The sequence below is a fragment of the Cystoisospora suis genome, assembly GCF_002600585.1.
Source record: "Cystoisospora suis strain Wien I chromosome Unknown contig_1933, whole genome shotgun sequence".
Lineage (NCBI taxonomy): Eukaryota > Apicomplexa > Conoidasida > Eucoccidiorida > Sarcocystidae > Cystoisospora > Cystoisospora suis.
Window position 1 is genome coordinate 6,230 of NW_027154733.1, and position 15,784 is coordinate 22,013.

The following is a 15,784-nucleotide window of genomic DNA, read 5'->3' on the forward strand; positions in this document are numbered from 1 at the left end:
GAAAGATAAAGAGAAGGATAAATAGATCAAGTGTGAATTCTTAGATGAGAAGGACATTTCTTTCTTACTATTCCTGCAGTTGTCTTTGTTTCTTTTAAGATAAAAGAAAAAAGAGAAAGTCGGTACTTCTTCTCGATGCATTTCTTTCAGGTGTATGTACACTCCCTCTTCCACGGGAGACACAGGGGAGCTGCTTCTTTCTCTCTTTTGTCGCAGTCTCTTCCTTGGGGCCCGTTGACCAACGAAAGAAACTCTGGTCCTTTCTCTTCTTTTTCTTTCTCCTTCTTTTCTTTGCTCTCTTTTTCTTCTTTCGTGTCAAGCAAGAGTGCTTCGAAAGAAAGAAGAGAAACAGGAGATTAAATTAGGCCAAGAAGAAGGAGAAGACAGCGAGATAGAGAAGAGAGAAAGAATGCGAAATTGTGACGTATCTCCATTCTTGTTCTTTCGTCATTTTTCTTCTTCTTCTCTTTTCTTTCTCCCGCTCTTCGTCTTTTCAAGAATGGGAGGTTATCTTCTTCCTTTCCTTTAGTTCTCCTCTTTTCTTGTTTCTTTTCCTTCTTCTTCTGCATCGTAGCAAGCATCTTGTCTACTTCTTTGTCTTCCGATCTCTCTCTGTGTGGAGATCTTCTTTCTCGAAGTTTCGGTCTTTCTTCTTTCTCTCTCTTTCCCCGTTCCTAACTTCGATCACCCTTTCTTAGGGGAAATCGCGAGATTTGTCTCTCTCTCTTTCTTCCCCTCGTATATCTCCCGCTCCTGGCTTGAACTAGTTCATTCTTCCTTTCTATCGTCTTCATAAAACGTTTCTTCTTTTCTTCTTCTTCTTCTTCAGAAAGCCACTTCTTCTCTTCTCTTTCCTTTCATCCCAGATTTTCTTTCTCTTCTCCTTCTTCTTCTACTGCAAGAGAAGGTCTTAAGGCACGCAAAACGATCGACGTTCCTCTTACTACATAGAGAGATCTCTCTCCTTTCCCCCTCTCCTTCTCCTCTCCTTTTCGTTCTTCTCCTTTCTCTTCATCTCTTTTTCATCTTGTTGTCTACGCAATCTTTCTTTCATGCACCTCTTTTCTACTGGGGTGCTCTCTCTTTCTTTCTTTCCTTCTTTCCTGTCTTTCTCTCTGAAGACAGTGTCCTAGGAATGTTTCTTCCTCTTCTTCTCTTCTATCAGAGAAGAGAGAAGGGCGAACGCTCTCTTCTCTCAAGAGCATCTTCATTCAGCATGAGAGGTGGAAGCCCCAGTGATTGATCTGTATCTTCTTGTCTTTCTTAGCCTTCTTTCTCTTCTTCTCTTTCTCTCTTCTCCTTCGTAAATAAGACGAAGAAGAAGAAGAGACCTGCAGGCTCTTCGTTCTCTTCTCGTTTTCGAATCTATCTCGCCTTATACGTTTTCCCTTCCTTCTTCTTTCTTTCGCACGATGGTCGTCCTTCTTCAAGCGAGCTATGAAAGAGAAGAGGGAGGAGGAGGAGGAGAAGAAGAAGAAGCAGAAGAAGAAGGCAATATAAAGTCCTCATCTTCTTCGTCTCTCCCTATGTCTCTAGAGGCGAGAATAAGAGAAGGGGCCGAGAGGAGCACAAACGCAGCAGCAGCAGCAAGGAGAGGAAGAAGAAGAGCTTCGACAACTACTACTAGTAGTAGTACTACCAGTAGTCGTAGTAATAGTAATAGTAGTAGTAGTAGCCCAACACGCTCTTCTACTTCTTCTTTTTCTCCAAGGTCCGATTCTTCTTCTTCTGCCTTCTCTTCTCCTCGTTGTTCTCCTTCTTCTTCTTTTGGATGTCAGCGGCGGAAGAGAGTCCAAGAGCTTCATGTGAGAAGAAGCGAGGAGCACCGTTACTCTTCTTCTTCTTGTGCTCCTCCTCCTTCTCCTCCTCGCTTTTCCTTGAGTCGTCGAAAGAAAGATAGAGAAGTGCTCTTTCATCCTCCCTCCTCTTCTTTTCTTCTTAACCAGATTCTCTCGCGAATCTTAAGCTTACTTTACGTAGATGAGAAGGGAGAGAAAGAGGGGAATTCTTGCTCTTCTTCTTCTTTTTCTTCATGTAGAGAGAAAGCCTTCTTTCTAACAGATCAAAGACGTCTACGGATACAAAGGCAGCTGAAGCTTCGATCTATGGAGTTCCTCACTGCCTCCTCCTCCTCTTCTTCTTCTTTCTATCCTCTCGGTTGGGATCTTTCCTTCTCAAGTGCGCGTTTCAGTAATCTCTCTTCTTCTCTCTTTTCTAGATCTCTTCATCCTCTATCTCCGCTACAGAAAGATAGACAAGAGAGGCCTACAGCAACCCCTTGTCTACCCTCGAGAGAAGAGAGAGGAACCTCCTCGATAAATGCTCCTGGGAGGGAGAGAAAGAGAGAAGAAGAAGAAGAGAGAGAGAAAGAAGACCCAGATGGACACGAGGAAAATGAGGGGGGACGTGTCTCGTCTTCTTCTTCTTCCTCTTCGTTGCTATCTTCGTTTCTCTTTGCTTCTTCTTCTCTCTTTAGAGAGAGAGAAGAAGACGAAGAAGAGAGACCAGGAGGAGGAAGATCTTCTTCGTGTCCTCGCGAGGTTTGTCTGATCTTAGAGATACTTCAAGCACATCTCCATGAAATACATGCCAGACTTGCTTCTTCTTCTCCTGACTTAAGACAGCGAGGAGAAAGAAGAAAGGGACAAGATGAACTAGAAGAGTCGAGTGAGGAGAAGAAAGAGGAAGAAGAGGAAAGAGAGAAAGGAAGCGAAGGATACAAAGAGAGTCATAGTAAGAATGAGAAAGAAGAAGCGCGGGAGATTTCTCGTGAAAGAGAAGAAGGAGAAGGAAAGAAGAACATCAGCATTATAGATCAAAGAGAGAAAGATGAGAAAGTGATTAAAGAGAGAGAGAATGAAAGGAGAAGGACCCGCACAAGAGAAGAAGAAGAAGGAGATATGAAGAAGTTAGATGTGGGAAGGGTAGAAGAAGAAGAAGAAGAGAAGAAGAAGAAAGAAGAGAGAGAAGTATTGACATCTCTTCGGAGAGAAGAAGCAAGCTTACTTTATTTGAAGAAGAAGCTTTATGAATGGCTCGGGTTATGGAAGCTATCGATAATGTCTTTCTCTCCTCAAGCTCGATATCGATTGCATCGACTTGCTGAGAAGACTCGACAGTATCGCATGAAGACCGGCTTCTCTTCTTCTTCTTCTTCTTTTCTCTCTCTCCAGGAATCTTCTACCGAGAGAGAAAGGGGAAAGAGAGGAGAAAAAAGAAGCCCTGCTCCAGACCTTCTTCAAGATGAAGATCACGCGAAAGATAGAGAGAAAGAAGAAGGCCAAGAAGAGAAAGAACGAGAAAGAAAAGACAAGTCTCTAGAGATAAAGAAAATGGGTGAGAAGGAAAAGGATGATTTCCTCGACAACGTCACTTCTTTTCTCTTTTCCTCTCCTTCTTCTTCTTCTCCTTCTTCTACAGAAGAAGAGCAAGAGGAGGAGGAGGAGGAAGAAGAAGAAGAATTTCTCGAGCTTCTAGAGTCTGACGCAGATGTCCGAGTTAATGAGAGAAGAAGGAGAAGAAGGGGAGGGAGAAAAGAGAAAGAAGAAGAGAAGAGGAAGGAGAGACACAAAGGAGGGTTTCATGAAGAAACGGGAGACAGGAATAGAGAAGACCATCTCCAGACTTCTTCTCCTTCTTCGTTAGCTGGGGATGAGAGAGAGGAAAGAGAGAGAAGAAAAAGGCACAATAGACGAGCGGCTGCTTCTATCAAAAGGGCCGCATCGAAGCCCCGCGTCTTTTCTGTCATTCCTTTCTTCAACCCTGGCAACACAAGCAGAAGAAGAGGAAAGAAAGAAGAAGAAGATGATGAAACAATGCTCTTGCAGAATTGTAAGGAATCCACAGAAAAGAAAGACTAGATCGGGAGCATTATCCCCTCTCTTCCAGAAGGGCATGAGTCTTGTTTGTCTTTCTTCTTCTTCTCTCATTCTATCCATTTCTCAGGTGTCTCTTTCCTTGTCTATCTGTATTTCATGTACATCGCTACCTCATATCTCTAGTCAGAAGATCTTCGACGTCTTCTATGGATGTATCTAGGTTTATGATCCTTCTTCTTGTTTGCTGTCTATACACCGTAGATAGAGATAGAAAGGCTTCTTCCAGTTGGCTCACGTCAGGAACAGATTCCCAGGTGTATGGACACTCAAACGTATCTGCACTCTCTCCCTGCATCCAAAAAGAAACAAAGAAAGAAGCTTTCTTTCCTAGCAGGAGCGAGGAGCTGAGGACGAGGAGGAGGAGGAAGGGGATGATAAAGAATGATTTGAAAGGTTGCAGTTGGCTCAAGAGAGAAAAGGAGAAGAAAATTGAGACCTTCCTTGCTTGAAGTGAAGACTGTCTCTTTTCTCTTCAAAGGTTAAGGGGTTTCTACGCTCCGTTCTTTGCATGTCTTACTCAACGTATGTACGACCACACATAGGCACACATGTATAGAAATAGATAGATAGATAGAGAAAGATAGATAGATAGATAGATAGATAGAGAAAGATAGATAGATGCATATGGATAGATACATAGACAGAATGTCGTATTTGTCTATCCATCTATCTATACATGTATGTGTTTAGAAGTCTTTCCACGAACGATTGACATAAATATATGTATCTCTTTATATCTCCCTTCCTTTTCTTCATTCTTTCTTGACCTTCTTTCTTTCTTTCTCTTTCTCTCTCTTTATCCCTTCTCTTTTCTTCTGTCTTCTCATCGTCTTCCCTTTCTCTTGTCTCGTCTCTTTTTCTTTGTTTAGTTGTAAAGGTTCAGCAAGTAGGTCAGGGTGCGTATGGCGATGTGTGGCTAGCTGAGGATGTGCGGAACCAACGACGAGTAGCTATGAAGAAAATGAAAATGATCGGAACGGCCGCCGCTGCTGCAGGAGGAGGAGGGGGAATGCAACAGCCATTGCAGATCCCCCCTCACGCTTTCTTTCCTTTTCATCAGATTCACCCCGGCGCGACGTCGAATCTTCCTCTCAATAAGACTTCGGGTGTACATACAGCAGCATCATCGTCAGCTCAGCTTCTTCCTTTACCACCTCTTCCCCCTCTTCCTTCTCAGCAAAATGCCCCGTATCTTCATCATAACTCGAAGCAACTTCTTGCTCTTTCTTCTTCCACATCTTTTCAGCGGGGGATGCCCAAGAATCTTCCCTCCTCTTCTCTCCGTCGCCGTGAAGGGCATGCAGAGGAGAAGAAGAAGAAGCATTTCAAGGAGAAGACCAAGAATGAAGGGATGACGAGCCGCCCGACCACTTCAGGGGGAGTTGCAGGGGGGGGGAGCGCCTCTCTAGCACCGATCAAAACGGGAGAAGACAACGAAGAAGAAAGAAGAAAAAGAAGAGAAAGAGGAAAGCAAGAAGGATGTGAGGGAGAAGCTAATCCTTCCTGTGGCACTCACTCCCTTGGCACATCAGAAGAAGAAGAAGATCCCCAAGCAGACCAACAGGGAGAAAAAGACCAAGGGGGTGGCGAAGTGGATAGAGACGGCAAAGATTCTCTTCTTCTTCGTCGACGACATCCCCAGGCCTCACACAGTCTCCCACCTCTCCCTTCTTCTTCTCTGTCTGTGCAGCGTCATCTCTCTCATCAGCAAAGCCAGGCAGCTGCGGCGGCGGCGATAGCCCAGGCGTTTCAAAGGCAGATGAACAATCCCCCTGGAGAAGAAAGAGAAGGCTTTCCCAAGACAGCTATCAGAGAAATCTCTCTTCTTCATGAACTCTCAAGTAAGTTGAAACTGGCTCAGTCATCTACTCGCTTCAGAAAGGGACCGAGACACAGAGATAGAAGACAGAAAGAAAGAAAGAGAAAGAGAGAGATATATATATCTATATATACAGAGAGAGAGGAGATGTAGACGTGGAGAAGAAGAAAGAAGGGGAGTGATACTTAGGAGAGTTGATCTAGAGAAGAGAGACGGAGATGGAGATAAAACACTGTTGCAAGGCGTAGTGACAAGGTGTAGAGTCTGTAGTTTCATAGAATTTCCTAAGAGACCTCTCTAACTCCATATAGGCCTCTCCATCCCCTCCACGTCCCTCTCACGCTTTCTACAGGTGCAGAGATACAGACGTAGTCAAAGAAAGAAAGAAAGATAGGCAGATAGGTTTTTTTTTCGATCTGTCTATCTACATGTATTTCATCTATTTTACACATACACCTGAATGCATGCATGAGGTCTGTTAGGTGGAGATTGAAAGAGAGGGCAGGAGAAGGAAGAGGCGTAAAAGAGTATGTGAGGGGCATGTGTGTCTACATAGATCTTCTCTCTCTGTGTATAGATATGTGTATAGATATGTGTATAAGGATGTATGAGGTGCATATCAAGATGTATCTACACGTATGTATGAATATATATGAATCTGTATCTATATGTATGTATGTATCTACCTATGTATGTCCGTATGTATATGTATGTATATATATGTGTATCTATAAATCACTCATGCGGCGATGTGAATCGTTGATAGAAGATAAAAAATTGCATGCAGAAATTCCCGAGAAACTCATTCACATCCAAGGTCACAAACATGCTTAAGAGACCACCAACATTCATTCCTCCTACTATATATATATATATATCTACATGTATGTAGATATATATATATATATATGTCGTAGGGACGGCTGCATGGATGCGGTTAGCTGAGAAGGAGAAGAGAAGAAAGGATAGAGGAAGTAGAAGGATAGGGAAGTAGAAGGAGAGAAAGACTGACTTTCTTGAGTGACGTCATTCTGAATCTGAAGAGCGACTGTTTCTGCTTCATTCACATCCATCTTGGCTAGATAGGATTTGGAAGACGTCGGCTGTTTGCAAGAATCGATATGTCTCGATGCTATGATGTACTCCTTTCAATAAGGGAGAGACCATTCCCTTTCTTCTTTTCTTCTATTCATTTAGGAAGCCTCTCTTCTCCTTCTTTTCCTTTTCCTCATCCCTTCCTCTTCTTTCCCCCCCCAATCAATCCACCTCCGTGAAGACTCTCCCTTTCTTTTCTGAAGAGAACTGCAACTGAAGTCTTTCTTATGGATCTCGTATTGCTTTTCTGCTTCCTCACATGTATCTCTCCTCTCTCATTCCTTCTTCTCTCCTGGCCGTCTTCTCTCTTCTTGTCAGCTCTTCAGGATAGAAGACGACGTCTGTCTCTAGATTCTTGTGAAGCAGTCAGAAGGTAAGACAACCCGAGAAGCCTTCTTCTCTTCTTGATCTTCTTATGCCTTTTGACCCGGGTGAGAAGATGAGCTGTCTCTTTCTCTGGATGGAGAGAGACTGTCTGTCTCTCTTTTGTCGACAAACTGAAAGACCATCCGTCTCTTGTGAACTTCATATGAGAGAGAGAGAAGAAGACAACACGCTTAGCCCTCTTTTTTAATTGTGAAGATAGATACCTGCCTTCTTCTGAAAAGCTGTTTCGAGTTCGTACCCCCTCGCCTGATTATGCGTCTATAGACAGAAAGCGAGAGAGAGAAGAAACAAACTTCTACGTCACTGCGTGCTCGTCATGTTTGCCTGCCTTAGAAGGAAAGGAGGAAACCTAAGAAGAAATCCACCTTGGCTTGGGTTAGTCAAGAAAACGTGTGAAAGGCCTCCATCGATTGTCATTTCTGGCTTGTATGTACACTCATTGACCTGTGAAAAAGACAGCGTTCTATGACGCGGGAAGACGCAGACAGGAGTGACGCCTCCTCCTCTGCTGGGTCACTAGAGAAGAAGAAGACACCTGTATAGACAGTTGACAACGAGGGATCTGTCTTTTTCAATAGAAAGATATATATATATATATATATACAGGGTATGAAATAGTTTGGAGAGACAGAAGGTGAAGAAGATTCCCCGTGTTTCTGTTGTCTCGTGTCTCCTCGCCTCTACACGTCCTCGTCGTTCATTCGATGAAACGGAACGCGGTCGAAGAGGCAAGAAGGATGATAAGTTTTAATACAAATCTTGATAGAAATGGAGAATTAGAGATACAGAGAAACAACCTGGGGAGGGAAATGGATGCCGAGAAGGACGAGAAAGGCATGAGAAAGTCAAGTAAACTGCTGGAGAGAGGGAATGAAAAGATAAGCTTTGGGCCCCAGGGAAGAGTCCGTAGATAAGTTGAAGGACGCACCCCCCGAGCGACGGAGAAGAAGAAGGCGAAGAAGAAGAAGTCACTTGAGTGAGATAACGAGTTTGTCTTTTTTAGCGCGTGTGTGTCGATAAGAAGGGTAGAAAAATACAGGCCACAGAAACAACGCGTGACGCACGCTTCTGCCTGTGTGTGCTCTCGTGTAGAAGGACAGTCTCAGCCTTTTATGGAGGCATACGCACGATGCATGCACGGCGAAAAGGTACGTGGAAACTGTTCGGCTTTATCGAGAGGGTCACATGAAGTAGCACGAGAGTTTACGGCGTGCAATGGACCCATGATGTAGCAACAGAAGCAAAAGGCTTTCTGTGGGTCTTGTCTACTATCGAGGACGTAGAAAGATTCCCTCTCACTTTCTCCTCGCCGTTAGAAAGCAGCAAAATCACTTGATACCACCTTGTCTCAAATGTAAAGAGAACCTGGGGCCTCCCTGGGGAAACCGGGCGCGATAGAAAGTCGTGTTTTCACAGGGCAAAGTTGAAGGGGACTCAAGAAACTCCGGTAAGAGGGCAGCGAAGAAAGAAACGGCGAGCCCAGCCAAGCAAGTAAGCAAAGTGGACAAAGAAAGACTTCGGGGGACTACAAGAAAGGGAAAAGGGACAAGCCTCTTCGGACAGAAGGAAAAAGTGAAACGGCGACAAAGGGGCACAAGTCAGCGAAAGGAGATGAGGTACAGAGGCAAGTATCGCACGCGTCGATTCCGAAGAAGAATGACTCGAGAAGAAGGAGAAGGACCAAACTTCGCGAACAGGACATAAAGAAGCGAATGAGGAGCAAAACTAGAAGTTTTGAGGATGGAAACCCGACGACTTTGTTTGCTTTCCGGAGGAAAATTGCAAGTAGGAGACGACGCGTCGTTGTCTGTGTACAGACAGCTCACCGCGCAGTTGACAACGCTGTGTCAGCAGAACACCCCTAGTCTGCCTTGGCACACAATCACCAGAAATTCACAAGGAATGAGGAGACATCCTTTTAAAGAATCGTAAACCTCCGGAATACCTTCCTGAAAGGGATGCCAACCCGGCACCCCAGCCGTTGTTGTTGGGAGCGCTTTGCCGCAAGCGGCGGTGCCTTAGCGTGGTTTAAGCTCCCTCGCCCATCTCGCATGGCTCGGCAAGCGGACTCCGAGGCACGATTGAGACTCTAACACACAGAAAGTACCTGAAAGAACAAGCATATCTGGTCCAGCGGTGGAAGCCTTGTCACCGGCGTTTTCTCTTTTTGTCAGTTGCAATCACCGAGCTGCAGAGGAGACCAAGGCATCACGGCTCTGAGGCGTGGGTTCAACTCCCTGCTCACCTGGACCCTTTCACGGTGTTAAGCCGTAGCGTGTCTACACAGCCGTTAGAGCGAGACAACCTTGGTGGACATGAGAAACGCTCACGTTTCAGCCCCTCGACGTACCTTTAGCATTTGAGCACCGTCCCGGCAGCTCTTCTGCGTGAGGTCGAGGACCAGTCGTCAGATCGGTTTACTCCGGAAGCCGCCGCGCACTGATTCTTCCTCCAAGCCTGTCCCACTGGTAGTCCGTAGAAAAGCCTGAAGGCAGTTGTACGTTCAGTCAGTATCCTTCAGAAGGGAAGTCCTGGAACTTTCACGACCCCAGCCGGGGGGATAGCGGGAGACTACAGCATTGTTCGCTAATATGCTGGCCTTACAGTGTACGTGCCGCCTAGAAGGTGAAGGCCTTGAAAGAGTCCCGACTACTATCCTATAGAATGTAGGCGTGAGGAGAAGGTCCAAACCCAAGCAGCCCGCCGAGGCCAGTCCGCGAAGAATCAATATTTCCATCTTCAGCACGACAACTTTCTTGCGCAGCTGGTCCCTCTCTCGACCGGGGTGACCAGGTTCTGTTACAGCTGCAAACACACGGGCCGTGGGTGCGGCGAAACGAGTAAGAAACAAGGGCAGACGCACCATGTGGAGTGCGCTACCCTTGTCTCAGATACCGGGGTAACACTGAATATGCGCAGTCCACTTACGCCGGAACTGCCTGTCCGGTTTGACATTTCCTGCACAGTCTTATAGTTGTCGTTGGTCGGTCACCACCCAGCTGATTCAACCGCACAGAGCCCGGACAAGGCCTGTCCCAGGAAGTGCGCAGCCCATACCAGGTCGCTAACAAAGCGAAACACGCAGTGCCCCCCTCCTCACCATACAGCACAGCCCACTTCACTGTAACACGCACACGTAGGGCCAGCGGACCGTCTGTAACGGTTCGGTCGCCGCTACAGAAATCATTTACAGGTCGGCAAAGATATCACACCTCTCAACGCGAACTCATCGGGAATTTTCGCCGGTACGCGGGTGCAAGGACGTCACAAGAACAAAGAAAAGACCATGCGAAGTTTTGCAAGCGAACACGTCGGTGAAAAAGCGGTGGCACCCGTCGTCGCGCGCCTTAGGCACAAGCCCGACCAAAGCACTCCATACGCTCGCACCGGGGTTTATCTGCGTTAGCAAGTGTCGTGTGCACGCCCCCAAGCAAGCTGGCTTTGTATGCAAGAGTGTTTCTTGTGCGCCGTAACGCAGGCGACGGACTTCGCGGTTGCTCCGATTGCTCGTGTCTTAACCATCACTCCCGGTCATTTTCGAGTGTGATGAGGCGCCGGCACAGAAAGAGCTTGCCGAACTCTACAGAATGACCACGGAGAATTCTGTCACGACGGAGAACTCTCGAGAGCGCTTCCATGTTCGCGGCGTGCCTCCTTATTATTGAGGTCCCGAAGCACATTCCTTACAAGTCATAATTCATCAGCTTTGAACGCCGCCGGCGGGCAGACTCCGAGTCCGTCTGCGAGAACCGACTGTGTTGTCCGCTCAGCTGTGTTCCTGTTCTCCTGTCTCCTCAAAAGATCCATATATGATGAAGCACCGAGCCGTCTGCGGATGGGTCTGGGAGGGTGACCTCTCCTCGGGATGAGACTCTGACAGCCCTAGTGACGTATCTCGTCGGGGAGAAGGGAGACGCACCTCCACTAGGTCGCGCATGCGTGCACAAGAGCCGTCGGTTGTGCCCGTGTCCAAGAACGAAAGGCTACAGGCTAGCCTCAATGACCGCCTCATGACATTTTCGCACGGGAATCTGGGGTACGCCCAAGAGAGAGACAGAAGAAAGCCGCTTCCTGCACATTCATGCCCAAGCACCTAAGACACCTGGACAATCGATGCTCCAGGAGCCTGCGAGGACGTGCAAAGCACGCCTCACCCCTGTACGTGCTGTCGCCATAGGTCGGTGATTGCTTGTTTGCTGTAAAATGCCAACCGGCAGATCTTTTCCAAAGAAATCTTCGTTGCCCCGGGTGTTTTTCTGGTCTCGCAAAGGCAATTATCATTGTTTGCCTCCAGATGAACTTCCGTCGACCGCCCGGACGGGCGACGGTCAAGCCCAACCGAGCAGCGACTGTAAGGGGCCTTCGAGTAGTTGCGTACGAATGCAGGAAATGTACCGTGTCAAACTCAGATCGTCATTCCCCTACAAGCAGCTTGAGCGCTGGTTTTTGCGGTGTTGCCGGTGCCTAGCACCGACTGTAGTCGTAGTGTGCAGCCTTCTAGGTTTGGTAATATGGCGCAGATCCATTGAAGGAGTTGTGACGGTGAATGAGTTTCGCGAAGCTTTCTTCGGAAATTCATACGGATTCTTTACGAAGGAGTACTCGCTTAAAGACGCACGTCCTGGCTTCGGAGACTGGAAGAGCGACCCCGGGGGAACAATATCGTCGGGACTGACGTCTCGTGGGACTGTTCTCCCGAGCACAGATGCAGTTAACACTCTTGTCAAAGCGGATTCACAACACCCCACGCCAGAAGAACCTATCCGACTGTCGTTCCAAGTCATAGGCGACGATGGTACGGTATCAGCTTTTCTTCAACAGGCGTTTCAAGAACCCCCCGGCCAACCGTATTTCTGCGGGGACGGAAACTACCCGGCGAAACACTCTTCTCCTTTACGCGAGACTAGAGAAGAAAACACGTCATCCTTGTCTTCGTTGCCCGTCTCCGCTATTCCCTCTTCTCCAGCGTCTTCACCCTTGTCCTCTTTTCCCTCAGAATCTGAAACATCGCCACCGCCAGCCTGTCTCCCGGCTTTTGTAGATGCTCTCCGAGCATTTGATTGGAGACTGAAGGAGTCGTGGGCTTCTCGAAGATGGCAGTATCATTGGTCTGAGTATGTCCGTAAAGCACTGACACTTTTTTTTCCTCTGGATCGTCGATCGCATGAGGAGTACAGACACGAAATGGCCGCGGTGTTGGCATTCGCGACACCCTATGTGGAGATTGAACCGCCAGTACCAGTCAACCCCAGCTGCTTTCCCCCCTCATCGTACACGGTCTTACCGGCCGCAGCAGACCGTGATCAGGGAGGAACGGATAATACAACCTCAGGAAGGGAAGGGCGAATCAGGGAGACGAGCGAAAGGAAAGTAAAAGTGGCTGGTAGTCCCGACTTCGGGATTGTCGCGAGAGATAGTAGAGGACAGACAACCCAAAAGACAGGCAGCAATCTTAACCTAGAACACGAGCTATCGTCTCTTGGACACACTGACAGAGGGAGGGTCTCAGCGAGAGGAGGACAGGAGGGTAAGGGAACGCCTAAGGCGAAACAAAGAGAGAAATCGCACGAGTCCGGCCGTGGCGATGCGACCGCGACAGACTTGGGAGAGTATTGCAAGAATGCTCGTGAAGTTCATCGAGGGGCTTTCACCGGATCTCCGAGAGTCAAGCCTGTCACGATTGTCGACAGTGTCATTCTCGGGTACGCTTAGTGCAAAGCAGACGGTGGGAAAGCACAAGCTGCTAGAAATCTTGTGTGCGGTCCGTTGCAGTAACTGTGAGTGACTATGGATCTCAGGGATAGAGACCGTCTGCCTGCGGATGGCGCCCAAGGCCAAGAAGCAGCGCCAGCAGACATCTAACTGACGCCAGCGTTTTCTGGGGGAAGGTCTTTTACATCCATTCCATGGTGTCACGTAGAGAAGTACCTCTGGTCACTACAACTGAACGAAACAAAATCCGGAAGTTTTTATTGTGTGGTTCCTTCGTGATCGACAAACTTGAACGGGGGGTTTGCAGGCCGCAGCAGCTTCACGTTCTACCTTCGCTCTGTGAGCACGGCTATGGTAAAAAGGAGAAACAGGTACACCGCCTTCTCTCTTTCACGCTTAATTCCAGGTGGCGAGGCAAGAAGGTAGTCTGTTTGGTGCGCCTATTATATGAGGAAGGTGAACAGGTTCACGGGAAGTGGGATAAGTATGACTGACGCGTAGAGAGTGGACGCGCCGGGACTGGTGGCCCTATTCTCTGATGTCTTGAAACTTTTCTTTGTTTTCTTCTGGTTTCGGATAGATACGACCTGGATATTCTTGAGGTCCGTTTCTACGAACTCGAATATGCTGTGGATTACTTTGTTGTGCTGGAGGCTCCACACCATACAACGGGTTTGTTCGAGAAGCCGCTCCTTTTCAAGCAAAATCGACATCGCTTCACCCGGTTTCTCCCCAAAATAATCTACTTCGAAATGCCGCGCTTTGTGAGCGAGCACCTCGCGTCCTATTGCGCAGAACGCTTTCTCCGGTAAGACTAAGTGCCACCATAGAGTTTTCTGTAGCAACCCAACTTTGACCGTGTAGGGAAGAGTCTTGTAGGGGGACTCGAACCCTTACCTGGCCTTGAGCTCATGCCTTACCGGGACATTCCCCGCAAGCAAACAGAGCGACGCCTACCGTTACCAGTTGACCGCTATTGAAGAGGCAGGATAGTTGGGTCTTTACTGTCAGAGAGTAACTAAGGGACTTGCAGATTAGAAGATGAGCCGGGCTAATGTTCGTGAAGACGACGGCATAACATCAAGAATCGGGAAATACTACGGAGGGCACGGCACAGTCTGCCTTTCGGGGCAAGCGGCTGTAGTGGTGAAGGTGTTCGGTAAGAAAGGATTAGGTATTTACTCACCCAGTGTCGAAGTGATGAGCTGCGCGCTGCTTGGGCGACATGTCATCTCCTGTCCGCCTTGCCCTGGCTGACACACAATGCGTGGCCTGCATGCCACGCGACTCTTCCTGGCTCTATGTGAGTTCATGCTTTCCGGGCCGACGTAAGCAAGGGGCGTGGATGAGAATGCCTGTGTGATTCCAAGCACATCTTCAATGCAGACGAACCTCCTTTCGAGCATCAACGTAGCACCGTTACCCTCATGTTGAAGATTCGTTGGATGCCTTTCACAGGCACGGGCGCACCGAAAGCTCTCCTAGGGTTTCCGGCACGTATGCTCACCTGCTGCGGGCTTGCAGGTAACAATTTCGGGCCAAATTGAAAGTATAATCTCTGTCGCATTCCGTCACTGGCGAAACAGTAGAAAGCATATCACAGAGCACCTCGTGACTGGTTTTCCTCAAGCTATGCTTGCATGCACGTCCAGTGTGCATTGCTTTTTTCGACTTGCTCTAAGGGACTTCGATAACTGCTGGAGGTTCGAGTTCAGCAGCCGTGACGTGCTGCTATGGATGCTAGCACGGTTGAACGAGGGTGTAGATGAATTTGGCAACTCACACGTTCGAGCGCCTATAGTCGGTCCGGATGACCTCATAATGACAGGCGATCCCGACGAGATCGTGCGCGGTAAGTAGACAGAACATTCCGTGTTCTTTGTCACGCAAGCAACCTGGTGTGTACGTTCGACATCCAGCTAACTCCGTCCACTGCTGAGTGAATAGATACACAGGAGTGTGTAGCAAGTCAGACGCCCTAGCTGGGTGCTTTGGACGTAAATAACGGAGTGTTCAACCTCCGTGCTCTGGGCCCGCTGACAGGGGAGCCTCCAGCGTTCGTAGGTCAACTCGGGCCTAGTATATCTCTTCACACCGTTTGTCTACTCTGCTCTTCTTCGACAGCGTTGTTCCCCTTTGTGTATTTTACGATAGCTTCTCTATAAAGTGATTGATGTGTTGTATGGTTGTGCGTGAGGCCATTTCTAGCCCAGCCGATGGATCACCGTAGCTTGGTTAGGCTTCGGACTCCTGTTGAGATCTCGAGCCTGGCCCTGTTTGTGCTACCTCCTCAACAAAAGCGGAGAGCTAGACTAGTGCCACGGAGGGATACACCTCTTGTCAAACTGGTCACTGGTTGTTTTTGCAGGGGATCGGTTGCTACATCTGAAATTCTGCGAGCCCGTAGAGCAGGAAACACTCGGCTGGGCGCTGATTCATTACCCCGGCAGGGTCGATGCTATGGCGAAGAAGGAGTTCGGCAGTGACCCCCGACTAGTCACGGACGTGCCGTTCGCCATTGGTCCATTGATGGATACGTTTGTAAGCCGCGGTCTGCAAGTGGGGACTCAGCGCACGCCCTAGAACGTCCTTACGCCGCCACTGCTCGCCGTCCTCGGCTCGGCACCCGAGAAAACAGTTTGGCTACTTGGTTGGCAGGGCGTTGGTAAGGGGGCATATCTGTACGACGCGACCATCAGTGGCAGTTGAGATTAGAGAAAACGTCAGATGGCCTACGTCAGGCAACCAAGGCCTGGGAGCCCTGGAGGGCACTGACAGGTACAGAGTTTATAAAAAAAAAAACTGTCGTACAAGCAAGTAGAAGTAGAAATACGGATAAAAACACGAAAGATGTCCGGCCGCAGCACGAGATGCGTCAGCCGGGAGTCGAACC

General features: G+C 48.2%; 3 protein-coding genes across 3 annotated transcripts in view; 2 read left to right on the forward strand and 1 right to left on the reverse strand.

The window, feature by feature from the left end:
• On the forward strand, nt 1-6,971 carry CSUI_004191 (uncharacterized protein; the record flags this gene model as incomplete). The annotated part of the gene is made up of 3 exons (XM_068064384.1): nt 1-3,831; nt 4,748-5,719; nt 6,895-6,971. Exons 1-3 carry the CDS (start codon nt 1,413-1,415, stop codon nt 6,969-6,971), a joined length of 3,468 nt encoding a protein of 1,155 aa, XP_067923634.1. The 5' UTR covers nt 1-1,412.
• CSUI_004192 (uncharacterized protein) lies at nt 6,708-9,104 on the reverse strand. Its single transcript, XM_068064385.1, has one exon. The coding sequence runs from the start codon at nt 8,015-8,017 to the stop codon at nt 7,877-7,879; it is 141 nt and encodes a 46-aa protein (XP_067923635.1). The 5' UTR covers nt 8,018-9,104; the 3' UTR covers nt 6,708-7,876.
• A 2,097-nt stretch (nt 9,105-11,201) lies between these two features.
• CSUI_004193 (glycosyltransferase family 17 protein) overlaps nt 11,202-15,784 on the forward strand; it is a 6,602-nt gene continuing 2,019 nt past the window's right edge. The window contains exons 1-4 of the mRNA XM_068064386.1: nt 11,202-12,881; nt 13,472-13,699; nt 14,574-14,743; nt 15,260-15,432. Of these exons, the coding sequence (XP_067923636.1) occupies nt 11,383-12,881; nt 13,472-13,699; nt 14,574-14,743; nt 15,260-15,432 (2,070 nt within the window). The 5' untranslated portion in view covers nt 11,202-11,382. The remainder of the gene's footprint in view (nt 12,882-13,471; nt 13,700-14,573; nt 14,744-15,259; nt 15,433-15,784) is intronic.